The sequence below is a fragment of the Phallusia mammillata genome, chromosome 6 (assembly GCF_965637545.1).
Source record: "Phallusia mammillata chromosome 6, kaPhaMamm4.hap1.1, whole genome shotgun sequence".
In the NCBI taxonomy this organism is placed as follows: domain Eukaryota; kingdom Metazoa; phylum Chordata; class Ascidiacea; order Phlebobranchia; family Ascidiidae; genus Phallusia; species Phallusia mammillata.
In genome coordinates, this window is record NC_137257.1 from 15905801 (window position 1) to 15921588 (window position 15788).

Below are 15788 nucleotides of genomic sequence, written 5' to 3' on the forward strand. Positions count from 1 at the left end.
AACTGTGATCTGCCAAGTAGCACGGCGGCAGCGGTTCACGTGTGGTTTGATTCGATACAATAAGGCTTAAAAGTCTTGTTTTGTTGACATACATACGTTAGTTACTCATTGACAGAACTGAAGCTAACATTAATATGATACAGTTACTTCGCTGAGAGACAGCTTGGTGTTATAAGTCCAGGCAAAGCGTGTAGAGGTTCAAAAATGTGTGATGTACGACAGAAAAGTACTTTATTTGGGACTTTAAATAAAAGGATTACAGTGGTAAATGCTGTAGGTACAGCAGTAAAGTGTGCTAATTCAATTACCCTTAAGGTGCCCGACTGAAATGGCAAGCTAAAACGACTATGACTATTTGAACCGTGACAATATCTCCTTTATAGCAGGGAATCTCAAATCATAAGTTACAAACCTGATTGCTGTTGTCCAGCAATATGAAGGTGATCGTAGCAGGTTTTTCAAAAACTGGCACAAAAACGTTAAACGCTGCACTTGTCGAGCTTGGATATAATGTGTATGATTTTCTTGAGCATTTCTGGTACGCCGGGAAAGAATGGATAGCTTGCATGGAATCAGGCGACTATTCAGGCTTAAAGGAGAAATATAAGAATGTTGACGCAGTTTGTGATGCTCCTGCATATTACTACTGGCAAGAACTGCTTGAACTTTTCCCAGATGCCAAGGTACATAAATATTGCAACATGCAGCAATTTATACAAATCTTAAACAGAGGTTTCAAATTTGACAGTTTCAGTCAAATCGTAATGCTCTACTCTTATGCTAAGCTATTTCATGTTGAGTTATAAGTCGGGCAAGCTTTTTTCAAAAAAAGTTAGTTTTCAATTACCCAGTTTGAATGTTCCATCGATATTTGCTTCATTTATTGTTGTGTAATAACTATAGAATGTCGTGCAATACAGTAGTTGTGTGTAGACTTGTTCATTTTATTGCCTCTTTATAATATCAACTGACCCTATGCTATCGTGTGGCATCTCAAGAGACGTAACCCAAGCGCAGCGCAACGATATAAGTCACAACGGCCTTAGCGGCGGTTCAACAATTTCTTTAAATTCCAAGTAAAATCGAGTTTTCGGTGCATTAGGTCTCAGTCAAGGGTACATTTCCAAGAAGCGCTAAAATTATTTCTGCCGTATCAACATTGGCTGCTGTATTGTGGCCAGTTTTTGGTCTGTTGTTTTTGGTCTGTTGTCAATCATTGCAGCAAAATTAATTTTCCTTAACTGCTGTTTGTGCACGCATTGTAAGTTGCAAACATACAAACTTAGAATTCTAAACATTCAAATTTATGTCTATTTTAGGTCATACTGATGTTAAGAGATGAAAAAGCGTGGTTCAAAAGTCTTCAGACACAAATGGACGCCGCCAACAGTAATGTTATACATCGACTGGTCTGTCTTTGTCCCACAGGATATGCTTTGCATTGGTTCTTTAACTACATAGGTAAGATAACTTTGATCCGAATAATAGCGGTTTTTATTTATTTATTTTTTTCACGGGGTTCGAACCCAGGACTCTCCCGGGGACGAATCCCGATCAGGTTTTTTTATGTCTGTACATGGGTCAGGCGCGCCGGAACATTCGGCCAAATTGCTTAGTATAGCAACACCTTGTGTATGAAATAAATTCTGCAAGAAGTGTATTTTTGTCACGTTGCGATTGTATTCAGGCATATCGCTATTTGGAACTCGCCCTTTATGGCCTTGGCAAAAACAGTTTACATACGAAGGCAAGGCATTAATGGCTTATCGGAGGCACAACCAACATGTCTTACAGGTATATATTGCTTGTAATGTAGTACATTTTGTTTTGTTGTTTCTCAGAACGCATACTTTAAAACAGTGCTTCTTAAACCGCCGGTCAGAATTAACTACCAGTATTCTACGTTTTGATTGCAAACATTTTCAGAGCTTTCTAGCCTAATAAATGCTCTGTCTAAAGCTTATTTTTAACTATCTGGATCGAAAACTATTTGTGGTACTATGACGTATCAAACTATGATTGTTGTTACAGAATGTTTTTAATTCGCTTTAGTATCACAGGGATAATTAACAATAATATGATAAGTTCATTGCTTTAAGTTTAATTCTAATAAAACCGCCGGATAATCGTTTTGCAATTTATTCTGTCGGAGACTTGAATTGTAACATTAACTCCTCACCATTTACTGAATCTTATAAGCTGTAAATATGGCTGTACAGTGGTTCTCCACCGTTCTAAGCTTGAGCATCGGTCAGACTTTGTAGAATCTTAACTTAAAAGTAGCAAACACAGTAGATTTCCCTGCAATCAAAAGCGATATAAAAACATACAATTGCAACAATCGCATTTTATTACGTCACACTAATGTATGACTGCAAGTTTGTTTATTATCAGAACGCACCAAAGGATAAACTTTTAATTTACGACGTCAAAGACGGTTGGGGGCCGCTATGTGAGTTCTTGGGGGTCGAAAACCCAAATACAACTTTTCCACACAAGAATATTCGGGGAGCGGCGCTCGAAGAAGCGATACAAAATCATCCAGTGTTCCTGCGAATTAAAAAAGAAATGGCTGTCACTTTTGCAGGCTTGTCGGTATTAATTGCAACAGGGTGTTATTTCGCTTATCCATCCGCCGTTAAGTCTATTACTGACATGTTTTGGTCCTAGTTATAAGACGTTTTTTATTGTAGAAAATGTTTTTTTTAATTTAAAGTCAAAGGTGTATAAGAAAATTGATTATAACTTATCAAAATAATGTTGGTGCAACAGTTGCAATATAAATGGAAAAATATATGCGCAAGCCGCATCCTTAAGTTGTGTTTAAAATTTCGCTTGATAATTAGCATTTCAATTGTTTCTTTGTTGGTTCTAAAAGTGAATGCATCTTCTAACAACTCGCGCTGAACCACTTGGAAAATTTTCTGCATTTCATGATTTACTTTTATTTTTATGATCTACGTTTGTACCTTTGTGTTACTTTTACTTCACTGTTAATCGTTTTACCGCCTTTGCTATTGATCGCAAAATAAACTTAGTGAATTTGATTTGAAAACGACCGACAAATCTGTTTCAGCAGCTCTCATGAACCCATGATTATTTTGTAATAGCAAACCACTTTTCTTATAATTGCAGGCTCAAAGAAATACCAACTTGGCAACTAAGCTCGTTAGATCTCATTTAGAGTTGCCAGGCAGTTTTTTTACAAAGGAAAACTTCGCTACTGTCTAAAAATGCGCTTCAATACATTTTGCCAAGCGGCTTACTTGTGGTTTGATTCAATTCAAGTCCCAACAGTCTTGTTTTGCCCCAACAGACATACTTACGTTCGTTATTTATTGACGGAGCTAAAGTCAACTTCAGTATCATAAAGTTACCTTGCTGACAGAGAGCTTGGAGTTATAAGTCAAGGCAAAGCATGTAAAAGTTCAAAACTGTGTGAAGTACGGCAGAAAAGTGTAGGCTTGATTTGGGACTTTAAGTAAAAAGATTAAAGTGCTAAATGCTTTAAATATAAAAGTCAAGTTTATTAACTCAGCTACCATTAGGGCTCCTGATTAAAATAGGAGGTTAAAACGACTAATACAATTTGACTGGTGACATATATAGTACAGAATCTCAAATCATAAGTTACATATCTGATTGCTGTTGTCCAGCAATATGAAGGTCATCGTAGCAGGGTTTTCCAAAACCGGCACAAAAACGTTAAACGCTGCACTTGTCGAGCTTGGATATAATGTGTATGATTTTCTTGAGCATTTCTGGTACGCCGGGGAAGAATGGATAGCTTGTATGGAATCGGGCGACTACTCAGGCTTAAAGGAGAAATATGAGAATGTTGACGCAGTTTGTGATGTTCCTGCATATTACTACTGGCAAGAACTGCTTGAACTTTTCCCAGATGCCAAGGTACATATAGATTTCAGCATAAAGTATGCTAAGCTCTTTCAGAGTTCTAAGTCGGGCAAACTTTTTCATATAGGCTGGTAAAAAAACACTGGGAGTAACAAAGCCGTTTTGAAATGGAAATTCCACTGCAAAACGTTATTTGTCTCACGAGAAACGACATTCGACTTTTTGTTGTTAGCTAGTTTCTTGTATATTAGGCACACTTGGCAAACTAGTTTTGTCAGCAGTAAAAGCTAATGAATCCCTGGCCCAGGTCCTTCAAAACAGCTCTTGTCTTTACACTCGGCCACTTTAGTAAATCGAACTTTTGGACGTAAATAGCTTTTCTTTTGTGAAAGTTATTGTCCACTATTATAATAGTGGTATACCAGTAAAATGTTCCATATATATTTGCTTCATTTATTGTTGAGTAATAATAAGACTTGTTGTGTAATAATAAGTATGCAATGGCGTGGGCCTGTTGCTGCTCAAGTACATTGCAGTGGTTGTGTGTGTAAACTTGTTTATTTTATTGCTTCATTTAAAATTTTGTTTGGTGTTCCGCAAAATCATTTTTTAAGTGGCTCAAAAAAGATTGAAAAACACTACCCTATACTATCGTGTTGCACCTCAAGAGACATACAGCCAGGGTTACCATAGCCGTGGACTCCAAAATAAGGACAGTCGAAAATTAATTTTTACACGAAACAAAGCAAACGCTTTTGAACAAATCTTTGAAACAATCTGTTAAATCTGTTTTCAATTGTTTCTTTGTTGGTTCTAAAAGTGAATGCATCTTCTAACAACTCGCGCTGAACCACTTGGAAAATTTTCTGCATTTCATGATTTACTTTTATTTTTATGATCTACGTTTGTACCTTTGTGTTACTTTTACTTCACTGTTAATCGTTTTACCGCCTTTGCTATTGATCGCAAAATAAACTTAGTGAATTTGATTTGAAAACGACCGACAAATCTGTTTCAGCAGCTCTCATGAACCCATGATTATTTTGTAATAGCAAACCACTTTTCTTATAATTGCAGGCTCAAAGAAATACCAACTTGGCAACTAAGCTCGTTAGATCTCATTTAGAGTTGCCAGGCAGTTTTTTTACAAAGGAAAACTTCGCTACTGTCTAAAAATGCGCTTCAATACATTTTGCCAAGCGGCTTACTTGTGGTTTGATTCAATTCAAGTCCCAACAGTCTTGTTTTGCCCCAACAGACATACTTACGTTCGTTATTTATTGACGGAGCTAAAGTCAACTTCAGTATCATAAAGTTACCTTGCTGACAGAGAGCTTGGAGTTATAAGTCAAGGCAAAGCATGTAAAAGTTCAAAACTGTGTGAAGTACGGCAGAAAAGTGTAGGCTTGATTTGGGACTTTAAGTAAAAAGATTAAAGTGCTAAATGCTTTAAATATAAAAGTCAAGTTTATTAACTCAGCTACCATTAGGGCTCCTGATTAAAATAGGAGGTTAAAACGACTAATACAATTTGACTGGTGACATATATAGTACAGAATCTCAAATCATAAGTTACATATCTGATTGCTGTTGTCCAGCAATATGAAGGTCATCGTAGCAGGGTTTTCCAAAACCGGCACAAAAACGTTAAACGCTGCACTTGTCGAGCTTGGATATAATGTGTATGATTTTCTTGAGCATTTCTGGTACGCCGGGGAAGAATGGATAGCTTGTATGGAATCGGGCGACTACTCAGGCTTAAAGGAGAAATATGAGAATGTTGACGCAGTTTGTGATGTTCCTGCATATTACTACTGGCAAGAACTGCTTGAACTTTTCCCAGATGCCAAGGTACATATAGATTTCAGCATAAAGTATGCTAAGCTCTTTCAGAGTTCTAAGTCGGGCAAACTTTTTCATATAGGCTGGTAAAAAAACACTGGGAGTAACAAAGCCGTTTTGAAATGGAAATTCCACTGCAAAACGTTATTTGTCTCACGAGAAACGACATTCGACTTTTTGTTGTTAGCTAGTTTCTTGTATATTAGGCACACTTGGCAAACTAGTTTTGTCAGCAGTAAAAGCTAATGAATCCCTGGCCAAGGTCCTTCAAAACAGCTCTTGTCTTTACACTCGGCCACTTTAGTAAATCGAACTTTTGGACGTAAATAGCTTTTCTTTTGTGAAAGTTATTGTCCACTATTATAATAGTGGTATACCAGTAAAATGTTCCATATATATTTGCTTCATTTATTGTTGAGTAATAATAAGACTTGTTGTGTAATAATAAGTATGCAATGGCGTGGGCCTGTTGCTGCTCAAGTACATTGCAGTGGTTGTGTGTGTAAACTTGTTTATTTTATTGCTTCATTTAAAATTTTGTTTGGTGTTCCGCAAAATCATTTTTTAAGTGGCTCAAAAAAGATTGAAAAACACTACCCTATACTATCGTGTTGCACCTCAAGAGACATACAGCCAGGGTTACCATAGCCGTGGACTCCAAAATAAGGACAGTCGAAAATTAATTTTTACACGAAACAAAGCAAACGCTTTTGAACAAATCTTTGAAACAATCTGTTCCAGTAACTCCTTTTTCATACAAATTACTTTGTGCATCGGACGGCGCAGCTCAGGTCTAGGATTGCTTTTACTTGTAGCAGGAATTTAACTGTAATTCTACTCACCTGTTCCCTGTAAGACAAAGTAAGGAATTAGTAAAAAAACATTTCATAGAAATGAGGACAATAACTATTTTATGACATTGTCTTTCAAAATAAGGACAAATCTTAGACATAATGACGGCATGGCAACCCTGCATATAGCCTAAACCAGTGGTTCCCAACCTTTTTGCAGTCACGAACCCCTTTTATAAATTTTATCGGTCTGCGGACCCCCAACGTACTTTAGCCGTTTTTCGTTTCCTTCATTATACCTATACGTTATTATACTATTTGGGGGGCAGAATTATCAACCTTCACAGTCCTTTAATCTCAATAAAGTTCTGTACTGTAGCACAGTGCTCTTCAACCCTCTTTGGTCTGGTGAACCCTTAAAGTTGTTGTGACGAACTCATGCACCCTGTTTACTTAAAATCAAAACTTTTGACGTAAATTTACGTCAATCTGCACTGTGCGCAAAGCGTCTTTTGAAGTAGATATACGTCGACTGCACTGAAACTGTTAGACATAAACAGTCAAAAAAATAAAAGGTTCGTTTATACATCAATTGAAACCTACACCCTTTTTCTAATATCCTGAAGGTCAAACATTAATGGTTCATTAAAGTTTGTGATGCACCCTTGTATACCATTTCGTACTGGTGCACCCCATGCATATTTTGCACACCGGTTGAAGAGCACTGCTGTAGCAGTCAATGCAACAAAGAGATAAATTTTGTAGTGTACAATGCTTAAAACAAAGCACAAAGAATTCTATTGTTATTGTATGTTGTGATGTCACAATGGAGGAACAATCACAAGTTTTTCTTGATCCAAGGATTTGATAAACAGTTTGCACTCAGATGCAGGATTGTAAAAACGGTTTGGGAACTTAAAAATATTGTACTGTTGTTAATACTGCTACAAATGTTTGTCTCCACACGGACCCCCTGAAACCATCTCACGGACCCCTTGGGTGTCCGCGAACCCCAGGTTGGGAACCACTGCCTAAACGAAAGATAACGAATAAAGTCACGTAAATGGCCTTAGCGACGGTTCAAATGATTCTTTGAGTTCCAAGTAAAATCAACTTTCCGGTGCATTAGGTCTCAGTCAAGGGTACATTTTCAAGAAGCGCTAAATTTATTTCTGCCGTATCAACATTGGCTGCTGTATTGTGGCCAGTTTTTGGTTTGCAGTACCGCTTAATCATTACCGTTCATTCTACCCGCTCATTGCTAAGTTAAATTTCTTCAACTGCTGTTTTGTGTGTGCAGATTTCTAAACATTCAAATTTGTGTCTATTTTAGGTTATACTAATGTTGAGGGATGAAAAAGCGTGGTATAAAAGTCTTCAAACACAAATGAACACCGCCAACAGTAATGTTATATTTCGACTGCTTCGCCTCTGCCCAACGGGATATGCTTTGCATTGGTTCTTTAACTACATTGGTGAGATAACTTTGATCAGATATTAAAGGTTTGACAAATAATGAAACAATTGCTCTGTAGCAACACCTTGTGCATAAAATAAACTCCTTGATTACCAAACTTTAATGACGTTGTTTGTGTATTCAGGCATATCGCTATTTGGAACTCGGCCTTTATGGCCTTGGCAAACACAGTTTACAGCCGAAGGCAAGGCATTAATGGCTTATCGGAGGCACAACCAACATGTCTTGCAGGTATTAGGATGCAAAGGTTTTGACAAATTTACTTTTGCATCAGTGCTTCTCAAATCGCTGGTCACAATCAACAACGTGTTATCACAATCAGTCTACGTGTTAAATGCTAACTCCTTCAGGTATAGCTAGGATTACCAGACGACTGAATTTTTTTTCTCGACATGTCCGGAATTTCGGCGTAAAATCTTTTCACATTACTTTTCCTGAAGGACTAAAAAGTTTACGTTTTTACCTGTTGTCTAGGCTTGGTTTGGTGCATGATGCTGCCTAAATTCGTACAAAACAGCTTATCAGCATGAATATATTTTAATATACACGTTCATGACCGCACAAACTTGTCTCTACTGCCGCATGTGACCGTATGGTTGAGCGCCCCTGTCTTAGCCTAATGAGAAGTATCAGCTCGTTTTTAATCATCAGGATCATTAAAATGTAAGAGTATTTGTGGCACTACAGCGTAATAGGACATGATTCTTGTTACATAATGTTTTAAATTCGCTTTTGTATTACACTTACAGGGATAGCAAAATTATCCTATGTTCATTGTTTAAATGTAGATAACAATAAAACCATCGGGTTATAATAATCATTTTGTAATTTATCTCTTCGGAGACTTGAATTGCAAAACGTACAGCTTACATGATTTACAATTAACATTAAATCCTCACCTTTTGCTGAATCATATAAATAGTATATAAGCTATTGCTACCATGTATAATATCAAGTTTATAGAGCTCTTCTGGCAAATGTAATTTTATCCCGACGTTTCGAAGTCCTATACAGGTCGTCTTCATCAGGGTAAATAACACTGAATGCGACTATAGTACAGTGTACGATAAACAATGGAAAAAAGAATGGTTGCGTTGTGACATGCTTGCGTTTAATTCTTTTTTCCTTTGTTTATTGTGCACTGTACTAGTCGCAGTGTTATTTACCCTGAGGAACAGGACCTGTATAGGACGTCGAAACGTCGGAATAAAATTACATTTGCCAGAAGAGCTCTATAAACTTATTAATAGTAATTGAATAGCTGCACAGTGGTTATCGTCATTCAATTTTGTTGGTTGGCAGAATGCACCAAAGGATAAACTTTTGATTTACGACGTCAAAGACGGTTGGGGGCCGCTATGTGAGTTTTTGGAGGTCGAAAACCCAAATACAACTTTTCCACACAAGAATATTCGGGGAGCGGTGCTTGAAGAAGCGATACAAAATCATCCAGTGTTCCTGCGAATTAAAAGAGAAATGGCTGTCACTTTTGCAGGGCTGTCGGTGTTAATTGCTACAGGGTGTTATTTCGCTTATCCATCTGCAGCTAAGTTTATTACTAACTTGTTTTGGTCTTAGTTATAAGACGTTTTTTATTGTAGAAAATTGTTTTTTTTTTAATTTGAAGTCAAAGGTGTAGGCTACAAGGAAAATGAAAATAACTTATCAAAATAAAGTTGGTGCAACTGTTACAATATGAATATAAAACATATATGCGCAAGCCGTCGCCTTTAAACTGTGGTTAAAGTTTCGCTTGTTAATTAGCATTTTTAATTGTTTCGTTGTTGGTGGCAAAATAAACTTAGTGAAATCGATCTAAAAACGACCTACAAATCTATTTCAGCAGCTTTGCACTGATGATTCCTTTGCAATTTTAAACTTATGTTTTAATACACTTTTCAAGCCTTGTCCTACCTACTGATCTTGCCCTGGGGCAAATCATTCTATATTAATTTTAATTGTGGTCAGTTCTTGCAAAGTATCTTCGCCCAGAAGGTACCTTTGCTTTCACAAAAATCCTGGTCATGGCAATATATTTGGACAGTGTGCCGTTAGAAAATGACCAATAACATGTGTGTTCTGAACATGAACACTTATGTTTTTATTTAAATTGAGTAGCGGAAGCTGGTATGACTTACGTTCTGTCGGAATACGTCTCTACGAAACGACTGTGTGCTGGACAGTGACAAGACAATAACAGAGTTTTACGTCATTATGATTGTTTGTGTGTGTGGGTTTAGTTGTATAATTAACTGCTATTCATGTAAGAGATCAGTATTGTGACACAAATGTGAAAATTTAGGCAATGTTTATACTACACCGCTTTGAATACAATATGTTCTATAGTTAAATACTGGGTACAGCTTATGACCAACTAACTAAGCTAGTTAAAAAGTCCGTTAAAAAAAAGCTTGTAAGGTTATCAATTTGAAAGAAATAGATAAGAATATATTTAAGCAGTGGTCCCAAATCGGGATTGCCTCCCAAGGGAGATAATTTAAAACTTGTGGGAAGAAATTAGTTAATTTTGTACATGCGGTTTGTAAATTGACACCTTAGCTCTGGGAATATGACATGTGAAGTTGATATAAGACCCATTTTTTGTATGGTTTAGCATCTACTATGTAGTCTATATTTTTTAAAGTAAGGAATTTATCGATAAAGGTTGGGAACCGTTCTTTTAGAGCAGTGGTTCCCAACCTGGGGTTCGCGGACCCCCAAGGGGTCCGTGAGATGGTTTCAGGGGGTCCGTGTGGAGACAAACATTTGTAGCAGTATTAACAACAGTACAATATTTTTTAAGTTCCCAAACCGTTTTTACAATCCTGCATCTGAGTGCAAACTGTTTATCAAATCCTTGGATCAAGAAAAACTTGTGATTGTTCCTCCATTGTGACATCACAACATACAATAACAATAGAATTCTTTGTGCTTTGTTTTAAGCATTGTACACTACAAAATTTATCTCTTTGTTGCATTGACTGCTACAGCAGTGCTCTTCAACCGGTGTGCACGGTGCACCCTAGGGTGCACCAAAATATGCATGGGGTGCACCAGTACGAAATGGTATACAAGGGTGCATCACAAACTTTAATGAACCATTAATGTTTGACCTGCAGGATATTAGAAAAAGGGTGTAGGTTTCAATTGATGTATAAACGAACCTTTTATTTTTTTGACTGTTTATGTCTAACACTTTCAGTGCAGTCGACGTATATCTACTTCAAAAGACGCTTTGCGCACAGTGCAGATTGACGTTAATTTACGTCAAAAGTTTTTGATCAAAAATGTTTACGTCAAATGTTTTGATTTTAAGTAAACAGGGTGCATGAGTTCGTCACAACAACTTTAAGGGTTCACCAGACCAAAGAGGGTTGAAGAGCACTGTGCTACAGTACAGAACTTTATTGAGATTAAAGGACTGTGAAGGTTGATAATTCTGCCCCCCAAATAGTATAATAACGTATAGGTATAATGAAGGAAACGAAAAAAGGCTAAAGTACGTTGGGGGTCCGCAGACCGATAAAATTTATAAAAGGGGTCCGTGACTGCAAAAAGGTTGGGAACCACTGTTTTAGAGCTTCAAATTGTGTATGAACGACTTTAAAGAATGAAATCAAAAATCAGTTGCAACTTTGACTACGCCAAGACAAACTCAAAACATGTGAGGCATCGTCATGATAAGATATTACATATTACATTACTAATGACAATGTATTTTCTTTTAATGCACACAGAATTTGAAACAATAAGTTTAGCAGCCTATAGATAGGCCAGAAAAAAATGAAGGTTATTGTAGCAGGATTTTCAAAAACTGGCACAACAACAATGAACGCTGCTCTGACCCAGCTTGGATATAATGTGTATGATTGTTTCGAGCATTTCTTCTACGCGGGAAAAGAATGGATAGCTTGTATGGAATCGGGCGACGTTTCTGGCTTAAAGGAGAAATACAAAAATGTTGACGCAGTTTGTGATGTTCCAGTCTTTCACTACTGGCAAGAACTGCTCGAAATTTTCCCAGAAGCCAAGGTAGATAAACAAAATATGTGAGGAGCATACTGGCTAAAACAAACGTTAAAAGCCATCTGCTATATCCTCAGTCGGCAAATGCTTAATAAGCCATTAACTGATTAACAGTTATTTACAGCACTTAAGCATTTTATACCCAGGGTCATGTAAAAATTGTACAAAGGAGTATACTTTTATTCAAAACAGGGTGGTCCAAGATCAAACGAATTACGAGCAGTTACAACTGTTATAAAGTTCCATGTTTGCAACCAGGAAAAAAAATTAACGCGTTTGCTTCATCACATAGAGCGCAAACGCCCTAAATTGTTGCCCCACAATAAATACGTATTTAATCAACTTGCTATTCGACGATGAGTGCATTATAAAGGGCTGTGTCTACTGCATTTGATTAGATGACTGTGATTAGATGACTGTTTGCAGAAAGTGTTGCACAAAAGTTCCTGGCATGTCGACCGTGTGTCAGGGCTTAAACCACTCTAATATAAAACATAACAAATGATGGCAATTTTTATATAATCATGCAATTTTGAATATTACAAAACACCAGTAATGTGTTTTAAATTGCTCTTGCTTTCTAAGAGATTTTGTTAGTAATTCCTTGTTTCAACACTAAATACGTTATATCAAAGGTAGTATTGATGGTAAGAGACGAGGAATCGTGGTACAGAAGTCTTCAGTCACAAGTAAACACCGCTAACAGCAGCATTGTACATCGTTTGTTGTGCCTATGTCCCACCGGATATGCTTTACATCAGTTTTTTAACTACGTAGGTAAGAAAATATCAATGAGAATGGTGGGCGCCTCCACAAATGCAGCAATAACGAATTAGCGACACCTTGTGTACAAATATTTCTGTTGAAAACCGTCACTTACAATAGAATCAAAATCGTGTTTGTTTCTAGGTTATTGTTCTGAGGCTACTTTAGAATTGTCAGTTATTTATAAAAAATACAGATTTTGTTGCTTTGAGAAGTACATAAGGGTGTTAAAAATTGACGTTTAGATGTTTTTTGGTAATATAGTTAGACATAGTGTTGCGTAAGTATGCCTGGCAGTAAAAGATCATTCTTCAATTAATGTTTTTAACTTTGTTGTTTTCTAACAAAACGTTACTTGTGGAAAAAAGTCGTAGTATATTTTAGAAATTTTTAGTGCGATTTAAAACCATTTTAAAACAGTAATTTTTTTCAGCAATATCAGTTTTCGGAACACCTCCATTACTGCCCTGGCAAAAACAAAGGTTGGATAAGGGCAAAGCACTGCAGGTCTATCGGAGACACAACAACTATGTCTTACAGGTACACGTCAAACTTATTATTTGTGTTTGTTTTATCTTGGTAGTATTCCAAAGCAGCAGTAACATAAAGCTACAAACGATTACCGTAGGCTACACCCTTTGTTGTGCCTTTTGGTATGCTTAAGCATATTTTGCTTAGTATTGTGGTTCTTAAACATTTTATATTTACACAATGGCTTAATGACTTTTTGTTCTTATTTACGGTCAAACCGGTGTTCGCCTAAGCTCCGTTTTGACTGGTTGATGAATCGGAAACGTTTTTTTTTCATTACTAGAATGCCCCCAAAGAAAAACTTTTGATTTACGATGTGAAAGACGGTTGGGGACCGCTCTGTGACTTTTTGGGTGCCGAGAACCCGATGACACCGTTTCCACACAAGAATATTCGTGGGAAAGGGTTGGAAAAAGCAATCGAAAAACACCCAGTTTTCGTAAAAATAAAAAATGAAATGATCATTGCAATGACAGGATTGTCGTTGTTAGTTGCTGCTGGATGTTACTTTGCTTATCCAACTGCGGTTAAGTATGTCACGAAAATGTAATAACCTTAACAATTAGGATGTTTTGTTTGTGGAGAAATTGTTTAAAAATAACAAATATCTTTCTGCACGCTGTTTATTTTTGTTTTTAAAAATCGTTTTTTGTTTTTTGTTTGAAAGAATTTGAACTTATTATATTTATTCAGCAATTAGCCAATGTTACTTATAACAAATCTTCTTGGAAACTATAACGTTTTTTCGTATGGTTCCGCGCTTTGTTTTATTTTTTAGTTAAACAGACATTTTTGTGACTAAACAAGCCTTTATGTCGGTTTGCACACATTTATATTCACTGCCAACCGTTTACCAGCGCAAAATAAATTCAAAAATACAGGCGTATCAATTTGTTTACTTTTAGTAGGATTGCCATACGTCAAATATACGTCAGGGAGAAATGTTAAAATGCACTTAAAAGTCAGGAATTTAAGAAGAAAAAATATACACTATGAAATTAATGTACCAACGGAGAAGTTTGCTACAACCGCGTCTTTGCCATAAAACGTAAAGAGGTTACAAAGTTGTAAAAACACAAATAAAAATTCGCGTTTCAAGAAAATACAGCATTCGATGCTACATGGGAAATTTCATTTGCTTTAACTGTGTACCTAATATGCAAGGAACTAACTAACAACGAAAAGTCGAATGTCGTGAGACATAAAAACGTTTTTTCAGTGATATTTTATTTCAAATTTAAAAAGGTCTTTGTGGCTCCCGTTGTTAGCTTTTTTTTCTGTGTAAAATTGGTCTGAATGGTTTTTATAGTGGTAAAGGTTGGCGACCCCTGATATATGTGCTTTATTTTTTCACGAATAGGCATCCGTTTAGGTTTATTAGACTGAGTAGTGAGCTTAGTCTAATAAACCTAAACGGATGCCTACACAGAAAGTTAATTGACAAGGATCAGAGCACCGTATCTAACGTTTTCTCGTGTCGCCGTCCGTGTGACTATTTTTCCAAATTTATTCCGGAATAGAAGTGTTCTCAAACTGGGATCCGCGGTCCTTTAGTTTAGAGTAGTTTGCGGGGACCGCGAAAAGGTGGAAGTGATTCTATATTTATATTTGGCGTCAGTTTGTGTAACTAAATAAGTTTAAAACAAAATGAAAGTGAGGATCGACCGTCTCCATTGCTAAACAATAGGCTTTATTGCATGCCAACTAACAAAAATGCAATTGTTCGCGCAAAAAGGTAAATACTTTTTGTCTTGTCTGTGATGTCAGCTTTGGATAATTGTTATGCGTAATTTTGCATAACTAGCTAAATTTCTGTAATCAACTTTAGTTTTTCTGAAATATGACATTCAGGCTTGCGGACCGCGAGCCCTCGAAATAATGGCAAAGCGACCCTTTGGAAGAAATAACGAGCATGTTTGAGAAAAACTGGGTTAACGCAACCGAGATAAATTTTGTCAGGGATTGTGTATCATAAAATATGGCAACCCTAACTTCTAGTCATTTATAAAAAAACGCTTGCCTGAAAAATAAAAATACACAGTACAATTTTATGTTTTTTTATACAATACTACAATTTGTCAATCAGATAATTATAGGTGTTCTTTAATATGCTTACAAACTAAATTATAGAAAGAGCGTTTTCACAAAACCCGTGCTTTCGGAATCAAAACAAATGTTTATTGTTATGGTTCCACATGACTGATTTCAATGCGGAAATTTACGGCTACCAAAAAGCATGCAAATTTGCATCAAATTGTCTCAGCGTTTATGATGCATAAATATTCGTAAAAACGTTGTTTAAACAGAGCGATTACTTAAATGTCAATCTTTCTTTGTTTAAATTTTGATTTTTGGAGTTTTTCAACAAGTTTTATTAAGTTTGTTGGGTTTGCAAGTATACGTATTAGTTTCGGGAAGTGCAAATGCAAGTTAAAGCCGGGAAGAATCGGAAGATGCGTTTGTGACTTTCGGTTTTCGGAACTCTTGGATTACCAGGATTA

At 36.5% G+C, this 15788-nt stretch overlaps 2 protein-coding genes across 2 annotated transcripts; both read left to right on the plus strand.

Annotated features, from left to right (window-relative positions):
* The first annotated feature begins 389 nt into the window (after positions 1–389).
* Positions 390–3069, plus strand: LOC145233171 (uncharacterized). Its single transcript, XM_080097843.1, has 4 exons — positions 390–683; positions 1320–1461; positions 1688–1794; positions 2395–3069. The coding sequence occupies exons 1-4, from the start codon at positions 435–437 to the stop codon at positions 2668–2670; spliced, it is 774 nt and encodes a 257-aa protein (XP_079953969.1). The 5' UTR covers positions 390–434; the 3' UTR covers positions 2671–3069.
* An 8672-nt stretch (positions 3070–11741) lies between these two features.
* Positions 11742–13894, plus strand: LOC145234396 (uncharacterized). The gene is made up of 4 exons (XM_080099133.1): positions 11742–11997; positions 12627–12768; positions 13190–13296; positions 13571–13894. The coding sequence occupies exons 1-4, from the start codon at positions 11749–11751 to the stop codon at positions 13835–13837; spliced, it is 765 nt and encodes a 254-aa protein (XP_079955259.1). The 5' UTR covers positions 11742–11748; the 3' UTR covers positions 13838–13894.
* Positions 13895–15788: the final 1894 nt, after the last annotated feature.